The 26,121-nt window shown below is 42.6% G+C and overlaps 2 protein-coding genes across 2 annotated transcripts in view; one reads left to right on the forward strand and one right to left on the reverse strand.

Annotated features, from left to right (window-relative positions):
- beta-Man (beta-mannosidase) overlaps positions 1–7,381 on the reverse strand; it is a 98,966-nt gene extending 91,585 nt beyond the window's left edge. The window contains exon 1 of the mRNA XM_068387051.1: positions 7,210–7,381. The gene's annotated coding sequence lies outside the window, so the exon portion shown is untranslated. The remainder of the gene's footprint in view (positions 1–7,209) is intronic.
- A 359-nt stretch (positions 7,382–7,740) lies between these two features.
- The window catches only part of LOC137652743 (beta-1,4-galactosyltransferase 4-like), a 98,567-nt gene continuing 80,186 nt past the window's right edge, over positions 7,741–26,121 (forward strand). The window contains exon 1 of the mRNA XM_068386148.1: positions 7,741–7,838. Coding sequence (XP_068242249.1) covers positions 7,775–7,838 — 64 coding nt within the window. The 5' untranslated portion in view covers positions 7,741–7,774. The remainder of the gene's footprint in view (positions 7,839–26,121) is intronic.

A 26,121-nucleotide genomic window follows, 5' to 3' on the forward strand; every position in this document is an offset into this window, starting at 1 on the left:
CCAAGGATCACACAAGACCGCTAACTACTTTGCAAGTTAGTGTTGGAATTGTATTTCTTTCGGGTGAAGATTCCCTTGTTTCAAAGACGTTCAGTGACCACCTAAAAACAATGTTAGCACGATATATGCCCGTTTTCATTGCGAGTTTCTTAGCATTATTATTGGTTTTTTAAGTGATATATCTCAAAGAGTTGTTGTTGATGAGCACCATAGTGAGTATAGGAATGTGATATCCGGTGTTCCACAGGGTAGTGTTCTTGGCTCATTACTTTTCATTCTATATACACATGACATGTGGTTTGCCCTAGAAAACAAGCTTGTTGCATATGCAGATGATGCTACTCTCTTTGCATCAATTCCATCCCCTGAATGTAGGTCTGGGGTTGGTTAATCCCTTAATAGAGATTTAGCTAAAATTAGTGCATGGTGCAAATTATGGGGTATGAAGTTGAATCCTAACAAAACTCAAAGTATGATTGTAAGTAGGTCAAGGACGGTGGCTCCTCAACATCCAGATCTCAGTATTGATAATGTTTCTTTAAATTTGTATGACTCTTAAAATTTTAGGTGTGATTCTCGACAGCAAATTTACTTTTGAGAAATACATTGGGTCTGTGTCTTCTTCAATTGCACAAAAAATTGGCTTATTGATAAAGTCTTTTAAGATTTTCTGTGATCAATCTATTCTGAAGAAGTGTTTTAATTCTTTCATTCTACCTTGTTTTGAGTATTGTTCTCCTGTCTGGTCTTCAGCTGCTGATTCTCATCTTAATTTGTTGGACAGAAACTTACAGTCTATTAAATTTCTTATTCCTGATCTAGATATTAATCTTTGGCACCGTCGTTCAATTAGTTCATTATGCATGTTGCATAAGATTTTTCATAACTCTGACCATCCTTTACATTCAGATCTCCCTGGACAATTCTATCCTGTTCGTAATACTAGGCAGGCAGTTAATTCTAATAGCCAGGCCTTCTCCATCATGAGGCTCAATACTACACAGTATTCTAGAAGTTTTATTCCAGCTGTTACCAAGTTGTGGAATGATCTTCCTAATCGGGTAGTTGAATCAGTATAACTTCAAAAGTTCAAAGTTGGAGCAAATGTTTTTATGTTGACCAGGCTGACATGAGTCTTTTTATAGTTTATATAGGACATATCTGTTTTGACGTTGTTACTGTTTTAGAATGATTTATTGTTAACTTGTTCTCATCATTTATTTATTTCCTTTCCTCACTGGGCTATTTTTCCCTATTGGGGCCCTTGGGCTTATAGCATCTTGCTTTTCCAACTAGGGTCGTAGCTTGACTAGTAATAATAATAATAATAATAATAATAATAATAATAATAATAATATCATCTTCTAACCTATAGTATGTAACATTTGAACATAATTTGGAGATAATTTTCTTCCCTGCTATACATTTTCTTCTATGCTAATTTCCTCTGTATATCCGAAAGGACTCTCGATTATCACTTTACCTCTCTCTGTTAATCTATATATCGTTTTCCCATCATCTTTCCTTAACATCTTACACAATTATTCAATACAGTCTTTAAGGCGTAGCTTATCAAAACAATTTACTGTATCCCAAAACTATATATATGTTGACGTTCCTAAATATTATAATCTAAAACAGCATTCATATACTCTCTATCCCACCACTCTGAAATCTGCTAATCTTGTCATTAATTTCATTAACAACTTTCATTAACCTTAGTGTTTCAAACATGTAACTAACCGTGTTCGTGCTAAACAGTCCTCTTTTATTGCCCAATGATAATTTTTCTCATTCCTTCCACTGATCTGGTAAACACTATAATTGTGGGCACACTACTCTGACTTCCAGAGCCTGTCTAATATACTGGGAAACTTCTTTAGTTACCCTTTCTAATTTCTTTAATTCTACGCCCTGACTGCTTCTAAAATTTCTTAATTCATTACAGCTGTACATATGCTCAGTTGTATCATCTGTCTCACTACCCAAATCACACAGTCTATCCTTTCATTCCTGTTTCTATAAGTTTCTTTTAATACTAGAATATTCAACCTTGTTTTCATATCTATTACTGATTCATTAGTGTTAACCCTATGTAATCTCTTCCATTCGGTCATTTCTGTTTTCTTTTCTTCTATTTTTCTTTTAATTTCATTTGCTACTTTACATTTTTTTTATTTGAGTTCTTGCTTTTTATATTTCCCTACTTCTATTTTAATATCATATTTTTTGCATAATATTATAAGACCTTTTCCCCAACATTTCCCATATTATTCGGTTCTGCCTATCCAAATTTTCCAGTCAAGACATGAAGAATAGCATGAGAGAAATTATAAATGAAATTGAAGAGAGAATAGAAATACCTTTTGAATGATATGAACTAGAAATATTATCAGTGAGTAAGTCTAAAAGTAGCAGATCAGATAGGCTATAGACAATAGAAGAAGACTATTTATTACGAATACGATTAGTGAAATCTATGAAAAATTAAGGCTAATGAAAATTAAGGATAAAATTAATGACAAGATTTGCAATTTCCAGTGAGTTGGGATAAAGCAGACCACCTTACCACACTGAATGCTGTATCATCATTATTATTATTACTTGCTAAGCTACAACCCTAGTTGGAAAAGCAGGATGCTATAAGCCCAGGGGCTCCAACAGGGAAAATAGCCTAGTGAGGAAATGAAACAAGGAAAATAAACATTAAAATAAATATTTCCAATATAAACTATAAAAAATTTAACAAAACAAGAGGAAGAAAAAGATAGAATAGTATGCCCGAGTGTAACCTCAAGCAAGAGAACTCTAACTAAAGGCAGTAGAAGGCCATGGTACAGAAGCTGTGGCACTACCCAAGACTAGAGAACAGTGGTTTGATTTTGGAGTGTCCTTCTCCTAGAAGAATTGCTTACCATAGATAAAGAGTCTTTTCTACCCTTACGAAGAGGAGAGTGGCCACTGAATAATCAAAGTGTAGTAACCCCTTGGGCGAAGAAGAATTGTTTGGTAATCTCAGTGTTGTTAGGTGTATGAGGACAGAGGAGAATATGTAAACAATAGGCCAGACTATTCGGTGAATGTGTAGGCAAAAGGAAAATGAACCATAACCAGAGAGACGGATCCAATGTAGTACTGTCTGGCCAGTCAAAGGACCCCATAACTATGTGGCGGTAGTATTTCAACAGGTGGCTGGTGCCCTGGCCAACCTACTACCTAGACTATAATCATTACTTAGGAACATCAACATATATAGGGTTTGGGGATGCAGTAAAGTGTTTTGATAAACTTTGTTTGACAGCTTGTACGAAAGAAAAGTATGGAAAGATGATGCAAAGATAATAAACAAATTAAATAAGAAAGCTAATGCAATTATCAAGAGTCCTGTTGGATATACAGAAGAAATTAAGCAAATGTAAAACATGGAACATTTTTTGGCCCAAAATTATACTCAACTATCACGGACAGTTAATTCTATAAATGAGAAGACGATAACCCTGATTACAAACATTAGAATGGAAGCCCTGATTTATGTAGATGATATAATGTTTTTCTAGCAACAATAAACACAAAGTAGAAAGAACTATAAGCAACCGCCGCAGTTTGGAAGAACTAAAGAAATTTACTTTTAGCACCAATCGACAGAAGTCAGCCGTGTTAGTAATAAGACACAGAACAGAAGAGGTTAAAAAGGTGAATGGGGTGTTTATTATTATTATTATTATTATTATTACTTCTACATTTTACTACTAGCTAGGCTACAACCACAAGGGCTCCAACTGGGAAAAAATAGCCCAGTGAGGAGAGGAAATAAGGAAATAAATAAACTATATGAGAAATAATGAACAATTAAACAAAAATATTTTAAACACAGTAACAACAAAACAGATTTTTCATATATAAACTATAAAAAGACTTATGTCAGCCTGTTAAACATAAAAACATTCGCTGCAAGTTTGAACTTTTGAAGTTTCACCGATTCAACTACCCGATTAGGAAGATCATTCCACAAATTGGCCAAAGCTGGAATAAAACTTCTAGAGTACTATGTAGTATTGAGCCTCATGGTGGAGAAGGCCTGATTTAGAGTTAACTGTATGTCTAGTATATATTAAGTAGAGGATAGAACTGTCCAGGAAGAACTGAATGTAAAGGATGGTCAGAATTATGAAAAATGTTATGCAACATGCATAATGAACTAATTGAACGACGGTGCCGGAGATTAATATCTTCCATTTTGGGTTTTATTTTTTCCCTAAATATAAGGTCAAGAGGATTTACGACACAACATAGGCCTACATACCTTAACAGTTTTGGAGGGAACACTCATGCACAAACACATTCACATATTTAGGCTGCATATATAAACAACGGGAGACGGAAAATATGAGTCTTCATAATAAAAAGAAATTAAATATACAGTAGTCTTGTCTTGAAAGAAAGAAAGAAAAAAAAAGATGATAGATGATCCGTGAGACCATAGTTTGGTGGTGGAGAGAAGCAACAAACACAGTCACTAATCTGACTGGACGAGACTTAGGCTACTGATCTTCAATTAAATGTCTGAAGGGTTAATTTAGTATCATATCAACAGTCAATTGTCTTCAAGAGTTAAGACTTCAGTTCCTTTCACTTGCAAGAGTGCCTCTTCAAAGACACCTTCGCCGGGCAAAATCGTTAGTCTTATTAACCTTTGTTGTAATAATAAGTTGAATTTATTTTATAGGATCTATGAATTTGGGATACAGCCCGATGCTGGGACCTGTGAGGCCATTCATTGCCCAAATTGAAAAGGTCCGCAGATACATTGAAGTAAAGGTTGGAATAAGTATGACATAAAAAACGATTAAGGAAATGTAAAATGAGGCAAAGTAAAATTGCAGCTAGGGGCCGAAAGAACGCTGTGAGTTTCCTCACTAAGCTATTTTCCCTGTTGGGGTCCTTGGGCTTATAACATCCTGCTTTTCCAACTTGGCTTGTACCTTAGCAAGTAGTAGTAGTAGTAGTAGTAGTAGTAGTAGTAGTAGTAGTAGTAGTAGTAATAATAATAATAATAATAATAACAAAGTCAGGTATACAAGACGTAGGTATAATTGAATTACATTGAATTAGAAATCATAAAGGATACCTTGCACTCTGAAGAAAAATTAAGCTTAACACTTGTTGTCACTCAAGCTTTTCACAGGATCTACGAGTATGGTTGACTTAATACATCACTAGGTAACTCGTATCCTCTTTGATTTGTCAATATGTTTTCGTTTTTCCTTTTTATTTTCGTTAGTCATTCCTGCGCCAACATAACTTCATTTTCGTGGAGCCCAGACGCATGTTTGCAGTTAAATCGTGCATATTTTACTTTTTGGTACTATTGTGGAATCTAATTTATAATCTAAATCGATAAAATAATGGAAAACTTGCGCAACTTCATTTAGACTTTAGAGCTTATCGCTTATTCGCAAACTGATAGAGCGACTGATTAGTGCTCACAGCAGCTACGAACACGCTAAGTGCGTTCCACTGCGATGGAGTGAGATGACTTTTGATTAAGAAATTGAGGTGAAATAATAATTTTCACTATTCGAAATAATAAAGACAGCTGATTCTTGCTAATGCTAAAGTGAATAGATAGTTTAAAGTAAATATTTAGTGATTCTTTTCAATCGTCAGCGGAAGACATTGATTCGTTGTTTGAATGAAGACATGGTGACGATGGTGTTTATCATAACGTGAGTACAGAGAGAGAGAGAGAGAGAGAGAGAGAGAGAGAGAGAGAGAGAGAGAGAGAGAGAGAGAGAGAGAGAGAGAGAGAGCCATTTCCCTGATGTACAGTATATTTACTTAAATTAACCACAATGCCCTCCAAACTTTTCAAAATATAACACCCCTCCTACCTTTCATGTGACAAAACCTTGTTCAAAATCTGATTTTACCAACATAGAGAAGGAGATGGATGCAGACAATTGCTTGAAGAGAAACAGTCATAGAAACAGCATTGATCACAATTACTTCCCAGTCGTTACTTTTTTCATTAACTAGTTAATAATACATTCCAACGTGATTCAAACTCTTTGTTTTACTAATTCGTATTCTAAAATTACGCCAAGTGACTCGAAAACATCCGCATGAAACTTTAATTCTCGAAAACTTGAAGGTATGATGGGATAAACTTACGAGGCTGTTCAGTATATAGTATCCAAGGGACTAAGGGACGTAAAACCCGTCTTTCTACCAAAGCACTGGTCAGTACTGCTACTGGAATTTAACGTTATCATTTAGTCTATATATAGAGATACTTTTCTTTTAAACGGAACTGCACATTAAGGTCCTCCCACTCAGGTATTGGATCTAATACAGAGGCAGAAACTATACATAATCATCAAGGCCAATGTAGACGACTAAGTCGGTGAAACAGATTTCCATGACAGATATAAATGAGCGAATGAGTAACCAATGTTTATTAAGCCACTGAAGGTTTAAAACTACGAGAAAATAACTGTGGTATCATCGAAGACAATCTTGGCTCTTATACATATAAAGATGCGTGCAATAATACAGATGTCACCTTGTAAGAAATTAGAGGGGATTGAAATTTGTGTCAGCCTGTGTAAAATAGTCTATCGGTCGTTAGCTTGATTCGAAGCATTATCTATTTTTCTTAATAAAAAAAAACCTAATGCTTCTTAATATAGTAACTATTAGCGTTAACGATAAATGATTAGTTAACTGAATAATAAAATTAAACTTATGAATTAAATTACTCCAACTAGTAATTGCCTAATAGGCCGTAAGTTTGCGTGTGCATAATATGTAGCCTACCTTTCAAAGGTAAGAAGCAAGGTCCTTTAATGACCTTGGTAAGAAGTAAATTACTTCGGAGGTTACCACAGCCACGGCGGAAAGATACTCAGTAGCCAGACCGGCACCTACAACACTTATGAGAGATTAACCAGAACAAAACTGAACGTTTTTACTCCAAGACAACAACAATTTTGGAATACTTCAACTTCAACATACTTTGTTGCAAGTGCTTTACATTATTATGTATCTTTGGGCATGTCTAGGGAAAAAAGGTAATGTACGGCAATGTCACAAAGCTTGGTTATTAGTGGATCTACTCTATAAAGTAAGTTGTTTTGGACATTAAATAATTTTGTTTATTAAATATAAGTAAGGTTGATATTAAAATAAATAACAACAACCTGACCTTACCTTTAAATGTACATACACTTGCAGTATGATGCACTAGTGCTTTCTGAAATATTACTGAAATTAACAACCTCTAGTGTCCATCCTCGTTTCAATGGTTGCAAGGCAAATTTATGGATTTAGGAAAACCATAACCAATTCAATACCCACTTTAAAAAGTTCACATGCCAAACGGTCTAATCGAACAGCAATTCCAAAAACCAGTCGAGTTCTATTTGGAATCATGGTATGAAGGCTCGGTTTAAGTCCTACTGCTAAATAGACAGCAGCGTAGGGAACAAAATTATGAAACCATTTTATTTACTTTTGCTTAGTTTCAGTAAATAATGCTACGAAAGTTTTTTACGAATTCTGCACTGCCAAAACATAGTAATAATCACTAATCTGACAGGTCACCAAACGGGTTGCTGACACTCGGATAAGGAAAAAAACCTAATAACAATAACAGAAACTTATAGCTTCCTTTTGCAAACGCATCTTCTTTATAACAGATTTAGAGACAAGAGTCTTCTGTTCTGTGGCCGTTGACACTGACTTGACAGGCTTCTGTCCAAAATTAGGTCAGTTAATGAAAGTAGTCATAAGTATAGGTACGCTGAAAAATCCTAACTGGGATCTGGCTGTATTTATAGGTAGGGCAATGCAAATGAAAGAAGAATTTAAAAAGTCTAAACTGATCATAATAGGTTGCCAAAACTAATGATAGCAGTGTGTTATCCTATCTAATTTCGAGGTAGAATGGGATAAAAGTAAAGATTGAGAATCGCATTATTGATTTATTTATGGTACGAGTAAAATAAGCTTAATTTCAATAATAAGAATAAGCGTAGAAGCTTTGCACTTATCTATAAAGTGATAGAGTGCCCGCAAAATTATTATGCGGAGTGAGCAAATAAGGAACCAGGAACCAGAAACCTCACATTCCCGTAAGTTCCCATTTGTTATTGTTGAGTATGAGTATCCTGTGATGTACGAGATCGTGATACATTCTTGTACGTATCTTGATATTAACTAATGTTTCTTTGGCTGAGTGATGTGATACGGGTAGAATAACCATTAGAACGTGTGATAAAACGTCTGGGGAGTCGCTACTGTTGGGTCAGTCTTATTGTACGACATAGAAATTGACATATGCCTGGTAAATCAGTTTATAGTAATATTTAGGTACGTAAGCCATGTAGACCTTCGATCTCTTAACATTGCTAATCCCTGTTTTGGGTTGTAGGTTGGCCAGGGCATCTGCCACCAGTTGAGATGCTACCGCTAGAGAGTTATTGGATCCTTTGACTGGTCGGATAGTACCACATTAGATTTCTCGGAGCCTTTGTATATCAGCGGCCAGTTCCTCTCATTTGGATTAAAATTTTACTTCAACTAACCTAAATCCCCCCCCCCCAACCTTTCCTACAAGCTGTGTCCTTACCTATTTGCCTAACTGGGGGGGGGGGGGGGGGCTAACATCCCTGCAACCCCACCACTTTCCACTGCTGTATTCAAAGTTAGGTGTAATCATACTTTCAGGTGGACGCTATCATACATACACTTCCTTTATACTTTTCGAGTCTCCTCTTACACCTGACAACACTTGAGATTACCAACAATTCTTCGCTCAAGGGGTTAACTACTGCAATGTAATTGCTCGGTGGTTACTTTCTTCTTGGCAAGGATAGAAGGGACTTATGGTAAGCAGCTCTTCTAAGAGAAGGACACTCCAAAAATCAAACCTTTGTGCTCTATTCTTGGGTAGTGCCACAGCCTTTGTACCATGGTCTTCCACTGTCTTGTATTAGAGTTCTCTTGCTAGAGGGTACACTCTGGCATGCCATTCTATCTTGTTTCTTGTGTTTTTATAAGTTTTATTGTTTATATATGAAAGATCTAATTTAATGTTGTTACTGTTATTGAAATATTTCATTTTGATTGTTTATTACTTCTCTTGTAGTTTATTATTTCCTCGTTTCCCTTCCTCACTGGGATATTTTTTCACTGTTGGAACCCTTGGGCTTATAGTATCCTGCTTTTCCAACTAGGGTTTTAGCTGAGCTCGTAATAAGAATAATAATTATAATAATATGTAGGTGGTTGGATCACATTGTTTTTTTTTTTTGTTCTCCAAGATACTTGCCCACTGGGCTAACACACGTAGCACAACATGTACTGCTTTCCAAAACAGAGGAGCAATATGATAGTGTTTAAGTGTAAGGCTAGCAAGCTATAGCAAAGCAAAGACCTGTAAGTGAATAATTAGCATTAGTTTATTAACCAATATACTCGTAGATACAATAAAGTATGGGTGATGACAAACATAGATAAGGATTCTCATTTTCCATGCAAGTAGTAGGACGGGTGACCCAACGTTCTATGCACCTATCCCTGTTTCTATGCCATAGCTGACTGCATATGCCATTATGCTTTAGTTGTTCAGACTCGGATATTGAGTGGAGGGATTTGTTTTCATCTGCACCTCATTAGTTTTCTTTATTATTATACATACTTTATTTTATTTCAAATTTTTTCTGTATTTAGGTTATAGGGTAATTTTTTTTTTTATTCCTTCCTCTGTAAATAATTTCCTATTATTTTCATCTTTTCCTTTTCGTATGGCTTTTGTAATTCCTTTATTGTTCCCACACTAACAAAGCTTACATTATTTGTGTGGATATACTTTCGGCGAAGCTGGAGGGTATCCATTAGACTAAAAGTGCGAGGTGGCAACCCTACCTAACTCTGTAGTGGATAGGTAGGAGGTGTCCGAGGTTACCCAGCTAGTTATATCTACTCACACATTGGTGAACTATGTAACTTTTTTTCTTTTGGCTTGTAGAGAGTGGACGTATCCTCTCTCTCCTCATTAAGGCTTAGCCATTGGACATTGCTTATGCTCATTTGCTTTCTCTTTCTAGGTGTAAGTGCGCTTCTTGTATTCTCCCAAACAAACCTGTGCTGGTTGCGAGGGTGTCCCTTGTAGCACCTTCATGTCATCAGTTCAGACAGACCCTCACTCTGTGTCTGACCTGTAGGGAATGTCGTTGTGAGCAGGGCTTGCTCTGTGACAAATGTAGGGAGTGGCCTGCCTCCCAGTGAGAGAAATTTGGTTGTCGCAGGAAGAAGGCCAAACGTAATTTGTTCCATAACTGGAATACAAACCTATGCTATTTATATAGTGGTATTACTTTCGGCGTAGCTGAAATGACGAGCCATTAAAATTTAATGAGGGTTAACTACCCATACCGCTAGTTAGCGGGGGTTGGGGGTTAGCTTGCCACCGCTCCCACTCGCACACCGGTGATTTAGCTCACTTTGCTTTTGGCTTGGATGGTGTACGGTTGTTGCTGTTCCTCGTCCTTTGCCGTTATTTGGACTGCCATTAATTCTTTTTTTGCTTTTTCTTTGTGTTAGTGTGTGTATGTGTTGACTTCTGCGAACATGCGCACCTGCCCTGGACTTGATGGTCGGCTCTGCGGAACCTGTATGTCGGCGGTGGAGACTGATCAATGCACCTTTTGTTCCGTCTGCAGAAGTCAACGGTGTGATAGCAATAACAGTGTAGTGAGTGTTGGGAGTGGTCTGCCTCCCAGTGGGAGAGGTTTGGGCGAGGGCGAATAAGTCTAAGCGGGATATTTCACCTTCGAAGGTTCCTTCATTGGGGGAAAACACAAGGCCTCTTCTTCCGTCTCCTGACCTTCCTCCCAAGCTCCTACTCATTCGGTCTCTTCCGAGATATAATCGAATAGTAGCGTAGACCCTTTTTATTTCGGCCAACCCTGGTCCTTGAGAGATGGTGTTGCTTCCCCTAGCTAAGCTGCCCCACCTCTCCCCCTGGATGAGGCCTTGTCTATGTCTTCTGTGTTACAGGTATGGTCGTCCTTGGGGCTTCCGGGTCCGCCCTTAAAGTAATCCTTGCTGCAACTCATCCTCCAAGGTGCAAGTGTACAGCCGTCGTTGACGACTTCGGAGGTAGATCCTCTTGCGTTCGTCGACGTCGTGGTGTCAGAAGTGTCTTCTGTGGTTTCTGCCGACACCCCTGCCTCTCCAGACTCTCCAACTATTACTGCCGACTTAGTTTCCCCCGGTCCTGATCATCCTTTGAGGGGGAAACTTAGTCCTACGTCTGTCTCTCCTGTGAGTGTTTCTTCCCATCGGGGGAATTCACTCTTAGAGACTCCTCTTCGGACGACTGCTGCTGCTCATGGACAGCTTGCTGATCCAACGGGCCCTAGAGGGTGTCTCCGTCGCAGAGCTCGCCCACCACTTCGCCTTAGAGGTCGTCCTTCACCATTGGCGAAAAGGTGCCTCTTCGGCACTTCAGTCTCGTCATTGCAGCCGTCCCCCTCAGAGGAGACTCCGCTTCGGTCGTCTCTTGGCCCTCGACCTTCGCCCGGTCCTGGACCTTCTCCCGACGATGCTGCTGCTAGTCCTTGGACTTCGGTCCTGGACTCTTCCGTAGATCGTTCGCAATCTCCATTGGTGGATATTCGCCCTTCCAAAGGGCACATCTCTGTTCGTGTGCTACCTGCCAGCCGACCTACCATTACCGTTCCTGTTCCCGGTACAGCCTCCTGAGGCCTTACCTAAATGTGCAGCTGCGTGCCAACGCCCCTCATCTCGCCAGCTCCCTGCAGTGCACCAGGGCTCACCAACATCTCGTCAGCGCCAGCTTGCTCTGTCACGCTTTACAGAGCGGCCACGCTCTCTAGCTCGTCAGAGCTCTAAAACGCTTCGGCGCGCGCCTTCACCTGCTCACCCTCAGCACCTTTCAGCGCGCCAACGATCACTGGTGAAACAGAGCTCGCCGAAACTCCAGCGCGTGCCAAAGCGCGCAACTTCGGTCTCCTGCTCGGCAACGCTCTCCTATAAGACAGCTACAGCCTGGCCGCCAGCACTCGCCTACACGCCAACGATCTCCTGCACGCGAGCGCGCCATCACTTGCCCACGCTCTTATACGCGCCATCACTTGCCCACGCTCTTATATGCGCCATCACTTGCCCACGCTCTTATACGTGCCATCACTTGCCCACGCTCTTATACGCGCCATCACTTGCCCACGCTCTTATACGCGCCATCACTTGCCCACGCTCTTATACGCACCATCACTTGCCCACGCTCTTATTCACGCCATCACTTGCCCACACTCTTATACGCTCCATCACTTGCCCACGCTCTTATACGCGCCATCACTTGCCTGCGTGCGTCAATTCTCTCCTACCCGCTAATGACCTGTGCGCCAGCGCTCTTCTACGCACCATCACTCGCCAGCGCGCGCCAATTCTCTCCTACACACCAGCGCTCTCCTTTGCGCCAGATCTCGCCCATACGCTCGCGCCAGCACTCGCCCGCGCGCCAACACACACTCGCGCATGCTCACCAGCTCTCTCCTTTGCTCCAGATCTCGCGCGCTTGCATGCACCACATAGCGAGCGCCAACACTAGCCCGCGCGCCAGCTCTTGCTTGCACATTTGCGCAGTAATCAGGAACAGCACATTGACAGGTCACCATCGTCTCATTCCCCACCCTGCAAATGCCTTTCAGCGCGTCCGCGGGGGAAAGGGGAACGGGCCTCTACAGAAGGGTTCAGGATCCCAAAACTGCCTTCGGCCAAGGCGAACCCACCTACAGCAAAGACTCCTCGTAGGGAACCTCCAGTCCCTTTCCTTTCAGGGGATCTGTCTGACAGTATGTCAGTCAGTCAACAGCCATGGTTCAGTGCTATAGTCAAAAGGAGAAGAACTCCCAGGCCTGAGTGACTAATCTTTCCTCGGACACCTATCATCTTTGGCCTGTCTAGCCTCCAACGGCCGCCTCAATATTCGTTCTCTCCATTGGCGGCTTGAGTCCGATTGGAATCAGGCCTTTGATTCCCCGGACATTCTGATCCCCATAGGACCAAAGGTTTAGACGAACCTTAAGAGATGGGTGTCAGTTGAGAATCTACGGAGTGGTATAACCTTCTTATCCTTCCCCACCCCTTGGACTTGATGCTGTGTTTAGACACATCAAAAGAAGAGAGGAGGGACCATAGTACTGCACCACTTGACCTCAGGCCTCTGGACAGAGTTTGAAAGTACCTTCACTTAAATCTCTTAAGAGATGAAGGCCAACTTTCCGGTCCTTCAAGAGCCTCATCAGTTCCTAACTGGCCACTCAGTTGTGTGACGAGCGATAACACCACATAGGGGCTTACATCAACAAACAAGAAGGAACTTGCTCACAGCCTCTTCCCATTTAATAGTATGAATACTAAGATGGGCCAAAGTTCGCTCGGTACGACTATCAGCCTGCTTTATTCCAGACTAGAGGAATGTGCTCGCCGACAATCTGTGCACAGCATCTCAGATAAGGTGTACCAAATGGTCTTTGGATCACCTTGTAGCCGACAAAGTCCCGACTTTACGGGGTTCTTTAACTATGGATCTGTTCGAATGCCCCTGAACCTCATGCTTCCACTGCTCCTCGGTCCTAGACCCCAAGGCTCTCTGGCAAGAAGCATGCCAACAACGGTGGGTACAACATCGACATTTACGTCTCATCCCTCTTCTTGTCTGAAGAGAAGGGTACTCGACAAGGCTAGAACATCGGTCAGCCTCTCGAGGGCTTTCATAGCTCCGCTATGGCATTACGCAGAACGGTTTTCAAGCCTTCTGCAGCTCGTGATAGAGACACCAAGAGAACCCTCTCCACTTCACAGACAACCACACTTCGACACCTACCACAAGCTAAAGCTTCGCTATTGAGTGTACGTCTGGAGACTACCCAGTACCTCCTCTCTCACAGAGGCTTTTCGCAATAAGTTGTGAAGAGGTTGTCTAGATATCTGAGGAATTCCTCGGCATCAGTCTACCAGGCAAAGTATAACGTCTCCTGTGGTTGGTGTCATGGGAAAGCGTATCTCTCCACTCGATACCTGTATTCCAGCAATAGCGGAATCCTCAAGTGTATGCAGGAGGAAAAGACCCCCTTTTCATTTTCAGCAGGTTAAGACAATCACTCAACCCTGAGCCTCGCCTTCAAACTGAAAGGAAGAGACATCCCCTCATCGTTAGAACTTTCCTTACTCATACGGAGTTACAGACTTACCTGTCCTCAGTCTGAAGTGAGACCTCCCCCATGGAATGTGGTTCAAATTCTCGAGTCTCTAAGAGACCTCCCTATGAACCATTACACCAGGCAACAGATCGCCACCTCACTGGGAAGTCTGTGTTCATACTAGCTTTGGCTTCGGCCAAGAGAGTCGGTAAACTTCATGATCTTTCATACGACATTGCCCATTCAAGTGGATGGGGAGAGGTAACGTTCGGCTTCGTCCCTGAGTTTGTAGCCAAGACTCGGAATCTGGGAGTGGCGGATCCCCGATTTGACTCTCTCCGGATTTCAAGTCTCCGATCTGTAACTGATGACCCTGATCATCTCTTACCCTGCTCAATGAGGAGTATGAGGCTGCACCTCAAGAGAACAGCCACAGCCCGTCCCCGTGTGCCTGCACTTTTCATCAGCACAGGGAGGAACAAGAGGAGTGTCACTAATTACACCATCTCTGCCTGGATTCGCAAGGTCATAGACCATGCCCTGAATCCAGACCCTCCTCTTCCACGTCGTCCCATAGCTCATGATGTCATCGGTGTAGCTAAGTCTCTGGCATTCGAGAGAAACTTCTCTGGGACGCAGGCTCTACAGGCTGGGGTGTGGTAATGTCAGAATACGTTCACAGCCCACTACCTGCAAGACATGACCCACAGGAGGCTTGATACGTTCTCTGTCAGCCCTGTGGTGGCTGCACAACAGCTGGTTGTATACCTCAAGCTCCTTATTGGACAAGTAGCAGAAGGTTGAGGGCACTGTTACCCGGTTTTAGTCTGCGTGAATGAAAAAGTTTGACTGGCTCTTACTCTTTTCTTTATCCTCCCCTCTCTTGGGGAAAGCAGCATCCTGACCTCAAACCATTGCTGGTAAACCATGCTTCCTTGTGTACCTACTGTAGTATTAAGCTAATACTGTTGAATCCCCATACCCTGGTAAGGTGGTATGGTATTGGGAAAGTTTTGGTTATAGCAGTTTTTCCTACGAAGACTCTGAATAACTTTTACCTGGACAGTCACACTTCTAAACATCTCAATACACAGCTTGCGTTGGCTGCGGACCTTGCCTAGCAATGTGCAGGGACTCATTATTATTGGTATAAACCTATTCAAAATAAGGAGCCCCTGGGTAAAGCCAAAAAGTCAGATTGGCTGGGACATCCATCCTCCTAATGGGTGAGTCACCCCTAATAAATAGCATAGGTTTGTATTCCAGGTACGGAATAAATGTCAAATTTGTAGATAATTTGGATATTTCCTAACAATACAAACTTTAGCTATTTATACCAGCCCTATCCCTCTTGATGTTCTACCTCCAAGCAAAGTGAGCTAAATCACAGGTGTGGGAGCGGTAGCAAGCTACCCCCCCATCCCCACTAACTAGCTGAAAGGGTAGTTAACCCTCGCAAAAATTTTAATGGCTCGTCATTTCAGCTTCGCCAAAAGTAATAACCTCTAATAAATAGCTAAGGTTTGTATTGTTAGGAAAAATACAAATTATCTGCGAATTTGTCATTTTCACAAACACAGAGCTTCTGCTGGCCGCTCAGAGTGCATAGCACAAGTTTTAGTAAGGATAGGGTTCCTACCACTTTGATCACATACCGAAATGGAGAGAACCCTGGTTCAAATACCTAGGCCATTTGGTTAGGATTTCCTCCCTCCTAAGGGTAAGTCACCCCTATAAATAGCAAAGGGTTTGTTGCCTATTTGTGCAGGAGCAAAGGACAAAGTTGTAAGTAATTTGTATTTTTAAATATTTAACTTAGCCGGTGAATATATATAGCTGCAACTCTGTTGCTCGACAGACAAAAAAACAGTAAAACTCGCCAGCGATCGCTATACAGGTTGCGGGTGTGCCCACCAGCGCCAATTGTCGGCCAGATACCATACTCGATGTAAACAAAGACTCAATTTCTTCTCTGTCGACGTGTCGACAAGACGTACTTTACTCGCTGTTGAAACCTGGAGTTTTTCCCATCATATTTGGTGAAGTACTTTATTTTGGTTATGAGCTTTCGCAGTACAGGGTTTTTCTTCAAATAAATCCTTGAACTCTTTTTTGTATCGGATTCATTGTTGATGACTTAGATCGTTTTTTGGAATTTTCCCTTCTGGAGAGGGAGGTCTCAACCTTCCGGACTCACCAGTGGTAGCTTATACACCCCCCCCTGGAACCCCCCCAAGCGGCGGCGCGAGCCCCAAACCACGCCCCCTTGGGCGGAGTTACCAGGGACGAGCGGGTTGACTCGGCAATGGAAGTCACATTTCTGAAGTTGACTTCGGCACAGAACGTTCTCCTCTTTTTCCCTCCCGCTGCTCCCAACATTTGCTGATTTTCATTATTCTGCACTCAGCAACCAGAGTAATATCTCAGCCCACGGCTTAATTATGTCTAGGCAAATCCTTACCTCCGCGGAGGTGCATCGGCTTAGCGAAGACTCCAGCGGAGAGGAGAACGTAATCAGTAACGAAAAACGCACACAATCGACTGCAGATAGTGATATGCCTTCTAATTCTGATATCGTAAATATGTTACTACAACAGAATCAAACTCTTATGCAAATCATCCAGAAAAGGTAAGGTTTTAAATTCTGTTTACAACGAAAACGTCATATGGAAAGCAGCTGATTTAGACTAATGACGTCACAAATGCAAATGGCGGCCCCCATACGTAAGCTTGTTATGATTTGAATGCTTAGAGCAGGCACTTCCGAACATAGCGTAAGTAGCTTAAGCAAAGCATGTGCATGATTACTTCACGATTAATCGGTATAAACAAACTAAATACTCCAATTTTTATATATTACAAAATTATAATTAAGCACACAAAACAAATTGCTTGCCTGACACATTAAAAGCACGCGCTTAATAGGCAGTAGGCTGGACCACAGGTAAGTTCGAGCTTACATTTCTCGCTTTAAACCTATCGACACTAGCCTAGGCCCTGGGGGGCTATCTGATAAGGGTTACATATGAGGCAGGTCTAGTTTATTAATAATAACAGATTTAAACTTATCATTCACTTAAATATGGCACTGAATTAACCTAAGAGGGCTATTTGAGTCGTGAACCCCATTGCCTGACTTCAGCCTTCTAGGTCCGCTGCTGTCCATATTTACTATACCTGTTGAACAAAATTTCAATTATTCTATGGTAAATAAATCACTGATATTAAACATTCATCTCGGCAGAAGTGGTTCACCTGCTAAGAAGAATGAGGCTCCCCCTCCTACTAAGCGCTCAAGACGATCACCTGAATTACCTGAAAGTGCAAATTTAGACCTCTTTTCCTTTTATAATAATGGAGACGAAAGTGATTACGAAGATTTCAACCTTCTTACCTTCAATAAACCCATTCCTTCATATATTTCCACCAATTTCAAAGCTGAACCATCTTTTCATAGAGAAGGGAAAATTCAATTGAATAATTCACTAGTAGCATTAACTTTCAGTGAAGGCCATAGTGATAACCGGGATAAATTCTTTGTTAGTAGTCAAAATAAGGAGTTCTCAGACTTTTTTAAATTAATTAATACTCCAAAGTTGAATTTCTGGCCTGAAGGTAAGGTATTTGATGACAGTTATAAGAGAAAATTTTTTTATGACATTGAAAATATTAAAATGAGTATTTCTGCCTTTCAAGGGCATGCAGCACTGGCACACATTGTATACCCCTCCAAAGTAAATGACATTGATTTTTTGTCCAAAATTATTATTGGTCCCCTAAGGAGGAGCATAGACCTCATACAAAATTTGATAAGAAATTTCAGAAGCAGAGCACTTCCTAGATACCTCAAGGAAGAAATAAGAGATCTTATAATCAAAGCAGACATTAAAGAAGTTTGGAATTTAACTGAAGACCAAAAATCAGCCATTGCTGCCTGCTTTCACAAAGGTCCCCTCCTCAGAGGAGGGGCAGCAAACTTCAGGGGTAGGAAATTCAACTTCGGGGGCAGATTTCAGGGAAGAAGGTTAAGTTTCCTCAAAGGTAACCCTAACTTTAGATTCAAGTCTCAGCCGCTTAGAAGAGGTAATAGGCGAGGTGGGTACAGGGGGGGAGGTCACAAAATGGACAAGCTAATAGTTCAGGAGCCAGAGAAAAGAAAGACCCTAGAAATTGAGCCATGCTCCGCACCAGTTCAAAGAGAGATTTTTTCAGCACCAGTATTCTATGCACCAGTTGATAACGATGTTTACTCTGCACCAGTTAATAATGAGCTTTGCTCAGCACCAGTTAATGAGCTTTGCTCAGCACCAGTTAATTACGAGCTTTGCTCAGCACCAGTGGTTAATGAGCTTTGCTCAGCACCAGATAATAACGAGCTTTGCTCCGCACCAGACCATCATGACATTGGGCCAAATGCTATAAATCAAGATAGAAGTAAAGAGACCTCGCCTTTGGCCTCAAAACCAATGAATAACTCTTCCCAGAGCCCCCCAGAGAATAGGATAGGTAAGTCATTATTGATGAATATTGATAGTTGGAGAAAGCTTCCTAATGCCTCTTTTGCTTGTAAAATTATCAATGAAGGGGTGAGAATTCCGTTTAATAATAAACTTAAAGCCCAGAGGTCATTAAAAAGAACAGGTAAAGATAGATTTTATTCAATTAACAAGCGTAAAATATTGGAAAGTGAATGTGACAGACTGCTAAAACTAGGTGTCATAGAGCAGATCCCCAGAACTTCCTTTTACTACTCCAACCACATATTTTATAAATTCAAACCAGATGGAACAGTACGACTAATCTTTGACATGAAAGTGCTCAACACCATGATTAAAAAACCTTCTTTTACCATGCTCAAGGCCAATACTATATTTCCCTATCTACATCTAAACTCTTGGGCCTGCAAACTAGATTTAAAAGATGCTTATTAGCACATTCCATTACATGCAAGTAGCCAGAAATTTCTAACCTTCAAACTAGGTAAAAGGAAGTTCAAATGGACTGTGATACCCTTTGGACTAAAGACAGCACCTTATATTTTTTCAAAAATAATGTACACAGTGATCAAGTATATTAGAACTTCATATAACATCTTAATATTCAATTATCTTGATGACATTCTCATATTAGCAAAAGATTATGTAAAATGTAAAAATCACATTCAGCTAGTCATTAAGATCTTGTCAGACTTAGGATGGAATATCTCACTTAAAAAATCTACAATTGAACCGACTCAAAGAATTTTTAGGAGTGCATTACAATATGATTAAGAAAACTATGAATCCCAGTGGGAAAAACATAGAGAAGTGTGTCGAATTGGCCAAAGCTTTCTCCAACTCTGTTAAATCCGACCTGCATTCCTATCAAATGTTAATCGGAGCTTTAAATTTTAGTGCATCCTATACAAGCTTGGGAAGATTCCATCTTAAATATCTCCACAGATACCACAGTTATTTTAATTCAGGGTACAAAATCATTCCCCACACCTTCAAAAAATACCTAAAGCCATGGGAACAGAGACAAATGTACAGAGAGATTAACATTCCAAAACCACAGATAGATGCAGAACTTTTCACTGACGCTTCCAACCAGGGTTGGGGAGGTGCATTAGTAATGGCGGGTAATATGCTCTCAATAAATGGAACTTGGACAAATGAAGAATCCTCCCTTCACATCAATGTAAGAGAGTTATTAGCCTGCTTCTATTCTTTGGAACACTTCATCACAAGGTTATACAACAAGGTAGTCTTAATACATGTTGATTCAAAGGTTACTAATTGTTGGATAAAGAAACAGGGTAGTATCAGAAACAAGTTAGCCCATGAACTAGTCAGGAAAATACTTAGTACCATGAAGGATCACAACTTACAGATAAATTCCAGATGGATCAGGGGAGTAAGTAACACCATCGCAGACTCACTTTCCAGGGACCTGGGTTCCATTCACACAGAAACTTCCCTCAGTGACAGTCTATTCTCCTTAATCTGCTCTGACTTCAATTTCACCCCAGAAATAGATCTGTTCTCAAATGGCTTCAATACTAAGTGCAAAAAGTTTTGTTCATCTCTTCCAAATCAAAAAGCCATCAGCAATAATGCACTTACGATTAGCTGGAAGGGATCAACACCTCTCTATGCCTTTCCACCAGGATTCTTACTACACAAAGTAGCTTTTAAAATCAATAAAGAATGCAATAATAATATGCTTTTCTGCACCATATCGCAGGGGACGGAACCATGGATTCCATTAGTGAAGTCAGTCGCGAAGCAGCACAAACGATATATTGTGAAGATCGAAGACTACCAGATAGTTCTCAAGGATTGTATCTCACCCTCAGCAAAGCTCCAATCAACTTTGATCGCCTTCAAAATTTAAAGGATCAGCTCCCTAACGTCTTTCCTCCTGAGGTTTGCTCCAAAATTGCTGTCAGCTTGAGGGACAGCTCCTTGCACAAGTATGAAAACCTATACAACATTTTTAAAAGTTTCATTCACAAGGAGTATGGAAGAGACAACAAATTCCCCCTGTTAGCAATTATTTTATTTTTCAATCACCTTATAGACAAGGGTCTGTCTTACAACACCCTGAAGAGCTACAGAGCAGCTTTAGGTCCTATCTTGTCTGGCTATTTCCCAGGTTACTGTCTTGCAGAGGACAAATATGTCAAAGCAATGATATCGGGAGTTAATAGAAGGAAACCTAGAAATTCTCACCAGTTCCCTGGCTGGGATCTAGACAAAGTAATTTCATTTCTCAACACCACGAGAGATAACTCTACCTTACTACTGACACAGAAAACCTTGTTCCTAGTAGCCTTAGCTTGCCCTTTAAGAGCTAATCAATTTAACAATCTCAGCATTTCCAGGAGCACCTTCACCCCAGAACACATTGTCTTACGGAACCACCCTTCCTTCATGGCCAAAAACCAAAAGAACAACTACACGCCAATAGAGATCAGCTTTAGGAAGCTTCCTAACAGACCAAAAATATGTCCAGTCAGACAATTGAACTTCTATTTGGAATACACCAACAAAGTCTGTATGGAAAGAAACATAGACAGGAAAGACCACATATGGCTAGATGAACACTTCAAGATAATGTCTCTACAAAAAATGAGACAACTTTTTAGGGAGTGCATTTTCAGAGCCGACCCAAATGCAACTAAACAGTCAACGAATTTTCACTCTATAAGGGGGCAAGCTTCATCAAGACTGCTATACAATGGAGTATCGATACAAGAAATCATGTCCAGAATGAATTGGAGAAGCGACTCTGTCTTCAGCTCTTACTATGCTCTCCTCGGCTTACAGGGAGCTTTCGATGCTGTGGTCGCTGGACTTCATCTTCAAGCCCCCTGAAGCATCTGCCTAGCTACCACTGGTGAGTCCGGTCGGTTGAGACCTCCCTCTCCAGAACTGTAAGTTTACTTGTGAACGAAGGTTCTGGAGTGGGAGGTGAGACCTTCCGGACTCAAAGTCTGGGTCACCCTCCAACCCTTCCCCCGTGAGCCGAGGAGACCATGTACAGTACTTAGGAGGGAATATTCTAACAACTTCATAATTCAACAGAGTAGGCTATATACAAGAACACACACATACAATCACTATTATTCCACAGAAAACAAACTAACTGGAATCTTTCAATATTCATATCAACCAAGAGAGCACAAGAAGATTGAATTTACTAGTAAAAAGACCTTTATGTCCAACAATTTGCACCTTCACAGTAATTCCTTCATAACTTGCACTACCAAGGTAAGCTCAACCACTTCTGTGTTATTTTTTGTTCTATTACAACTTCAAAAATGTGACTTCCATTGCCGAGTCAACCCGCTCGTCCCTGGTAACTCCGCCCAAGGGGGCGTGGTTTGGGGCTCTCGCCGCCGCTTGGGGGGGTTCCAGGGGGGGGTGTATAAGCTACCACTGGTGAGTCCGGAAGGTCTCACCTCCCACTCCAGAACCTTCGTTCACAAGTAAACTTACAGTTGACCAATTCAAAATGGCTGACCTTTCACAAGTTCCCAAGTTTAGAAAATGCAATGCTAGGGACTGTCATAGGCGTCTTCCAAAGGCTTCTCTCGACCCTCACACTGTTTGTTCCAATTGTCGGGGTAAAACCTGTCAATTGGAAGATCGGTGTGAGGAATGCGTGGGCCTTTCGGAATTCGATTTTATCGAATTTGAGAAATATACACGCAGACTAGAGAGAGATAGGGTAAGGAGAAGTTCTTCTAGGTCGGTAGATTTTTCCTCTCCTCATGCCCCTCAACCTAATCCTTCCCCTGTAGTGGTTGTTCCTAACCCCCCTCCTAGCACTCAGGAACCATCGATGGCTGACATGATGCGTGCTATCCATGCCTTGGGGGAGAGAGTTGAGTCCCTTGCAAGTGACCGCAATCAACTCATGGCGGATGTTAAGGAACTAAAGTGCCAAAGTGCCGCGGGAAGTGATAAAGTGCCAAGTGTTTCTCAAAGTGTTGTGAACAGTGTTGCGCTTGAGGGTTCGTCTGTTCGTGCCTGTCGTCCTCCTAGTCCGGGACCTCTTGCAAGCTCCCAAGCCCAGGGGAGAAGCAATGTCGTACGACGCATGGGTTCGAGAGGCTTTGATCAGCGAACAGACGTTCCCTCTATGGTATCAGGCGTATTTCCCCAAGATCGCCCTTACCAACGTAAGACGAGAGAGCCCGTTTTTACCTCGTCGTCCGAAGGTGTTTCTCGTAAGAAACTTTGGACCAAGGTCTCACGACCTTTGAAGCGTAAGTCGGTCCCTTCAGGACAAGTCCAACGTCCCGGTTGTAGCCACTGGGTCAGTTCGGACTCGTTGCCGTCATCTGATGACTGCTCACCGCCTAAGAGAGGCAAAGCGGTACCGCCTCAGTCGCTCACCCCGTCTGTTGCCGCACCTGCTGCCGTAGACCCTAAATGGGTATTGCTACAGGACATGCAGTCCAAGCTTGCGTCCTTGATGGAGGACTTCAATGCGGAGAAGGTTGCTGCTGAACCTTCTGGCCAACAACCATCCAAGCGGTCTGTTGTGCGTCCTGTTGACGCTGAGGTTACTTTCTCGCGTTTACCAGTCTAGGTTGTACCCCCACCGATGCGACCCAGTGTGGTTTGCCAGCCGCACGTTGACGTTAGGCGACGCACGGAGGTGGTTGTTGACGTTCAGGACGTTCAACAACCATCAGAGGTGACTTGTTTTGACGCGGTGCGTCAACCTCCGCAACCCGGTATGGTGTTGACTGCACAACCCAGACGGTCTAATCAGTCTCGGGTGGACGCTGTGCGTCCTCGCGCACCCATGGTTGTTGACAGTTCACAGACTGTGCAGCAGTTCCATGACGTTGCGTCCGGATCCGTCACGCATGCACCAGTGCGACCGGACTCAGCGAGCCAGACGTTGCCCACTCCGTTGCCGTTTCCTCATCAGTTTTCGGATGAGGAACTATCAGATGAGGACGTTGCTGAACCGCAAGAGGATCAACCTTCAGAGCTTGACGAACCTAAGGCAACTCAACCATCATTGGACTTTAGAAAAGTCATGGCTGTATTTAAGGAGTTGTTCCCTGACCACTTTGTTTCTGTGGCTCCACGTTCGCCGCCGTCAGAGTTTGTGTTAGGCATGCCTTCTACCACACCTGCCTTTACTAGACTCGTTCTCTCTCGTTCATCCAAGAGAGCTTTGCGGCTGTTGGGAGACTGGTTAGAGACTAAGAAGAGTTTAGGAAAGACAGCATTTGCCTTTCCCCCATCTAAACTCTCGTCTAGATCGAGCGTCTGGTATGCCACGGGAGAAGTTCTCGGCTTGGGAGTTCCTGCCTCTGCCCAGGGCGACTTCTCAAGTCTTGTAGACTCTCCCCGTCGCCTTGCCATGAGACGCTCGAAGATTTGTTGGTCACCATCGGACCTGGACCACCTTCTTAAAGGGATTTTTAGGGCTTTCGAAGTCTTTAACTTCCTAGACTGGTGCCTAGGAGCCCTGAGCAGGAAGATCTCTTCTGCAGATAAGGACGTTTCCTTGCTCATTATGTCCTGCATGGACAAGGCCGTCCGTGATGGGTCCAACGAGCTAGCCACCTCATTCACGTCCGGAGTCCTGAAGAAGCGAGAGTCTCTATGTTCTTTCCTGTCTGCTGGAGTGACGCCATGCCAAAGATCCGAGCTACTCTTTGCTCCCCTTTCCAAGTGCCTGTTTCCTGAAGTCTTGGTAAAGGAAATTGCCCTATCTTTAGTTCAGAAGGACACCCACGATCTAGTTGCGTCCTCGGCTCGCAAAGCTCCCCCTTTGCCTACATTGTCTGCTAGACCGAGGTTAGACAATCCAGCGTCTCGCTTTATTCCGCCCTTTCGTGGCAGAGCCTCCAGCAGAGGAGGTGCTCGTGCCGAAGGGAAGCGAGGGAAGAGGAAAGGATCCAAGTCCTCTAAGGGCAGAGTCTGACTGCCCGCAACTTCAGACAGCAGTAGGAGCCAGACTCAAGAACTTCTGGCAAGCCTGGGAGAAGAGAGGCGCAGATCAACAATCTGTGAAGTTACTCAGAGAGGGGTACAAGATCCCTTTTGTACGCAAACCCCCTCTAGTGACGTCCCCCATCGATCTCTCTCCCAGGTACAGAGAGGTAGAAAAGAGACAAGCCCTGAAACTGGAAGTGTGTCTTTTGCTAGAGAAGGGAGCGGTGGTCAAAGTCTCGGACCTTCAATCACCGGGGTTTTACAACCGTCTCTTCCTAGTATCAAAGAAGACAGGAGGGTGGAGACCGGTGCTAGACGTCAGTGCTCTGAATGTCTTTGTCACAAAGACGAAGTTTTCCATGGAGACCACAAAGTCAGTCTTAGCAGCGGTCAGAAAGGAAGACTGGATGGTCTCGCTAGACCTAAGGGACGCCTACTTCCACATCCCCATTCACTCAGACTCCCAACCTTTTCTGAGATTCGTCTTCGAAGATGTGGTCTACCAGTTTCGGGCCCTGTGCTTTGGCCTAAGCACAGCTCCTCTCGTATTTACGAGGCTGATGAGGAATGTGGCCAAATTCCTCCACTTATCGGACATCCGAGCCTCCCTTTATTTGGACGACTGGCTTCTCAGAGCCTCTTCCAGTCGTCGCTGTCTGAAGGATCTCAAGTGGACTCTAGATCTGACCAAGGAATTGGGACTTCTAGTCAATTTGGAAAAGTCGCAGCTGGTCCCATCCCAAACTATTCCGTATTTAGGGATGGAGATTCACAGTCAAGCTTTTCGGGCTTTTCCGTCGGCCCCCAGAATAGATCAAGCCCTGTTTTCCATCCAGAAGATGCTGAAGAAAGAACGCTGCTCAGTCAGGCTGTGGATGAGTCTGGTAGGGACGCTGTCATCCCTGGAACAATTTGTATCACTAGGAAGACTACACCTCCGTCCTCTTCAATTCCATCTGGCTTTCCACTGGAAAAAGGACAAGACGCTAGAGGCGGTCTCGATCCCGATTTCCGGAAAGATGAAGTCTTGTCTGACTTGGTGGAAGGACAATATCAACCTAAGAGAGGGTCTTCCTCTGGCTGTTCAGTTACCCAACCACGTTCTCTTCTCGGACGCATCGGACTTGGGCTGGGGCGCGACGCTGGACGGTCGGGAATGCTCAGGTCTGTGGAACACGAGTCAGAGGAGCATGCATATCAACTGCAAGGAGCTGTTGGCAGTTCATCTGGACTTGAAAAGCTTCGAGTATCTCCTTCGAGGCAAAGTGGTGGAAGTAAACTCGGACAACACCACGGCCTTGGCGTACATCTCCAAACAAGGAGGTACCCACTCTCTGACGTTGTACGAGATCGCAAGGGACCTGCTCATCTGGTCAAAAGATCGAGACATCTCCCTAGTAACGAGGTTCATCCAGGGCGACTTGAACGTCATAGCAGATTGT

Source organism: Palaemon carinicauda, chromosome 14 (genome assembly GCF_036898095.1).
Source record: "Palaemon carinicauda isolate YSFRI2023 chromosome 14, ASM3689809v2, whole genome shotgun sequence".
Taxonomy (NCBI): Eukaryota; Metazoa; Arthropoda; class Malacostraca; order Decapoda; family Palaemonidae; genus Palaemon; species Palaemon carinicauda.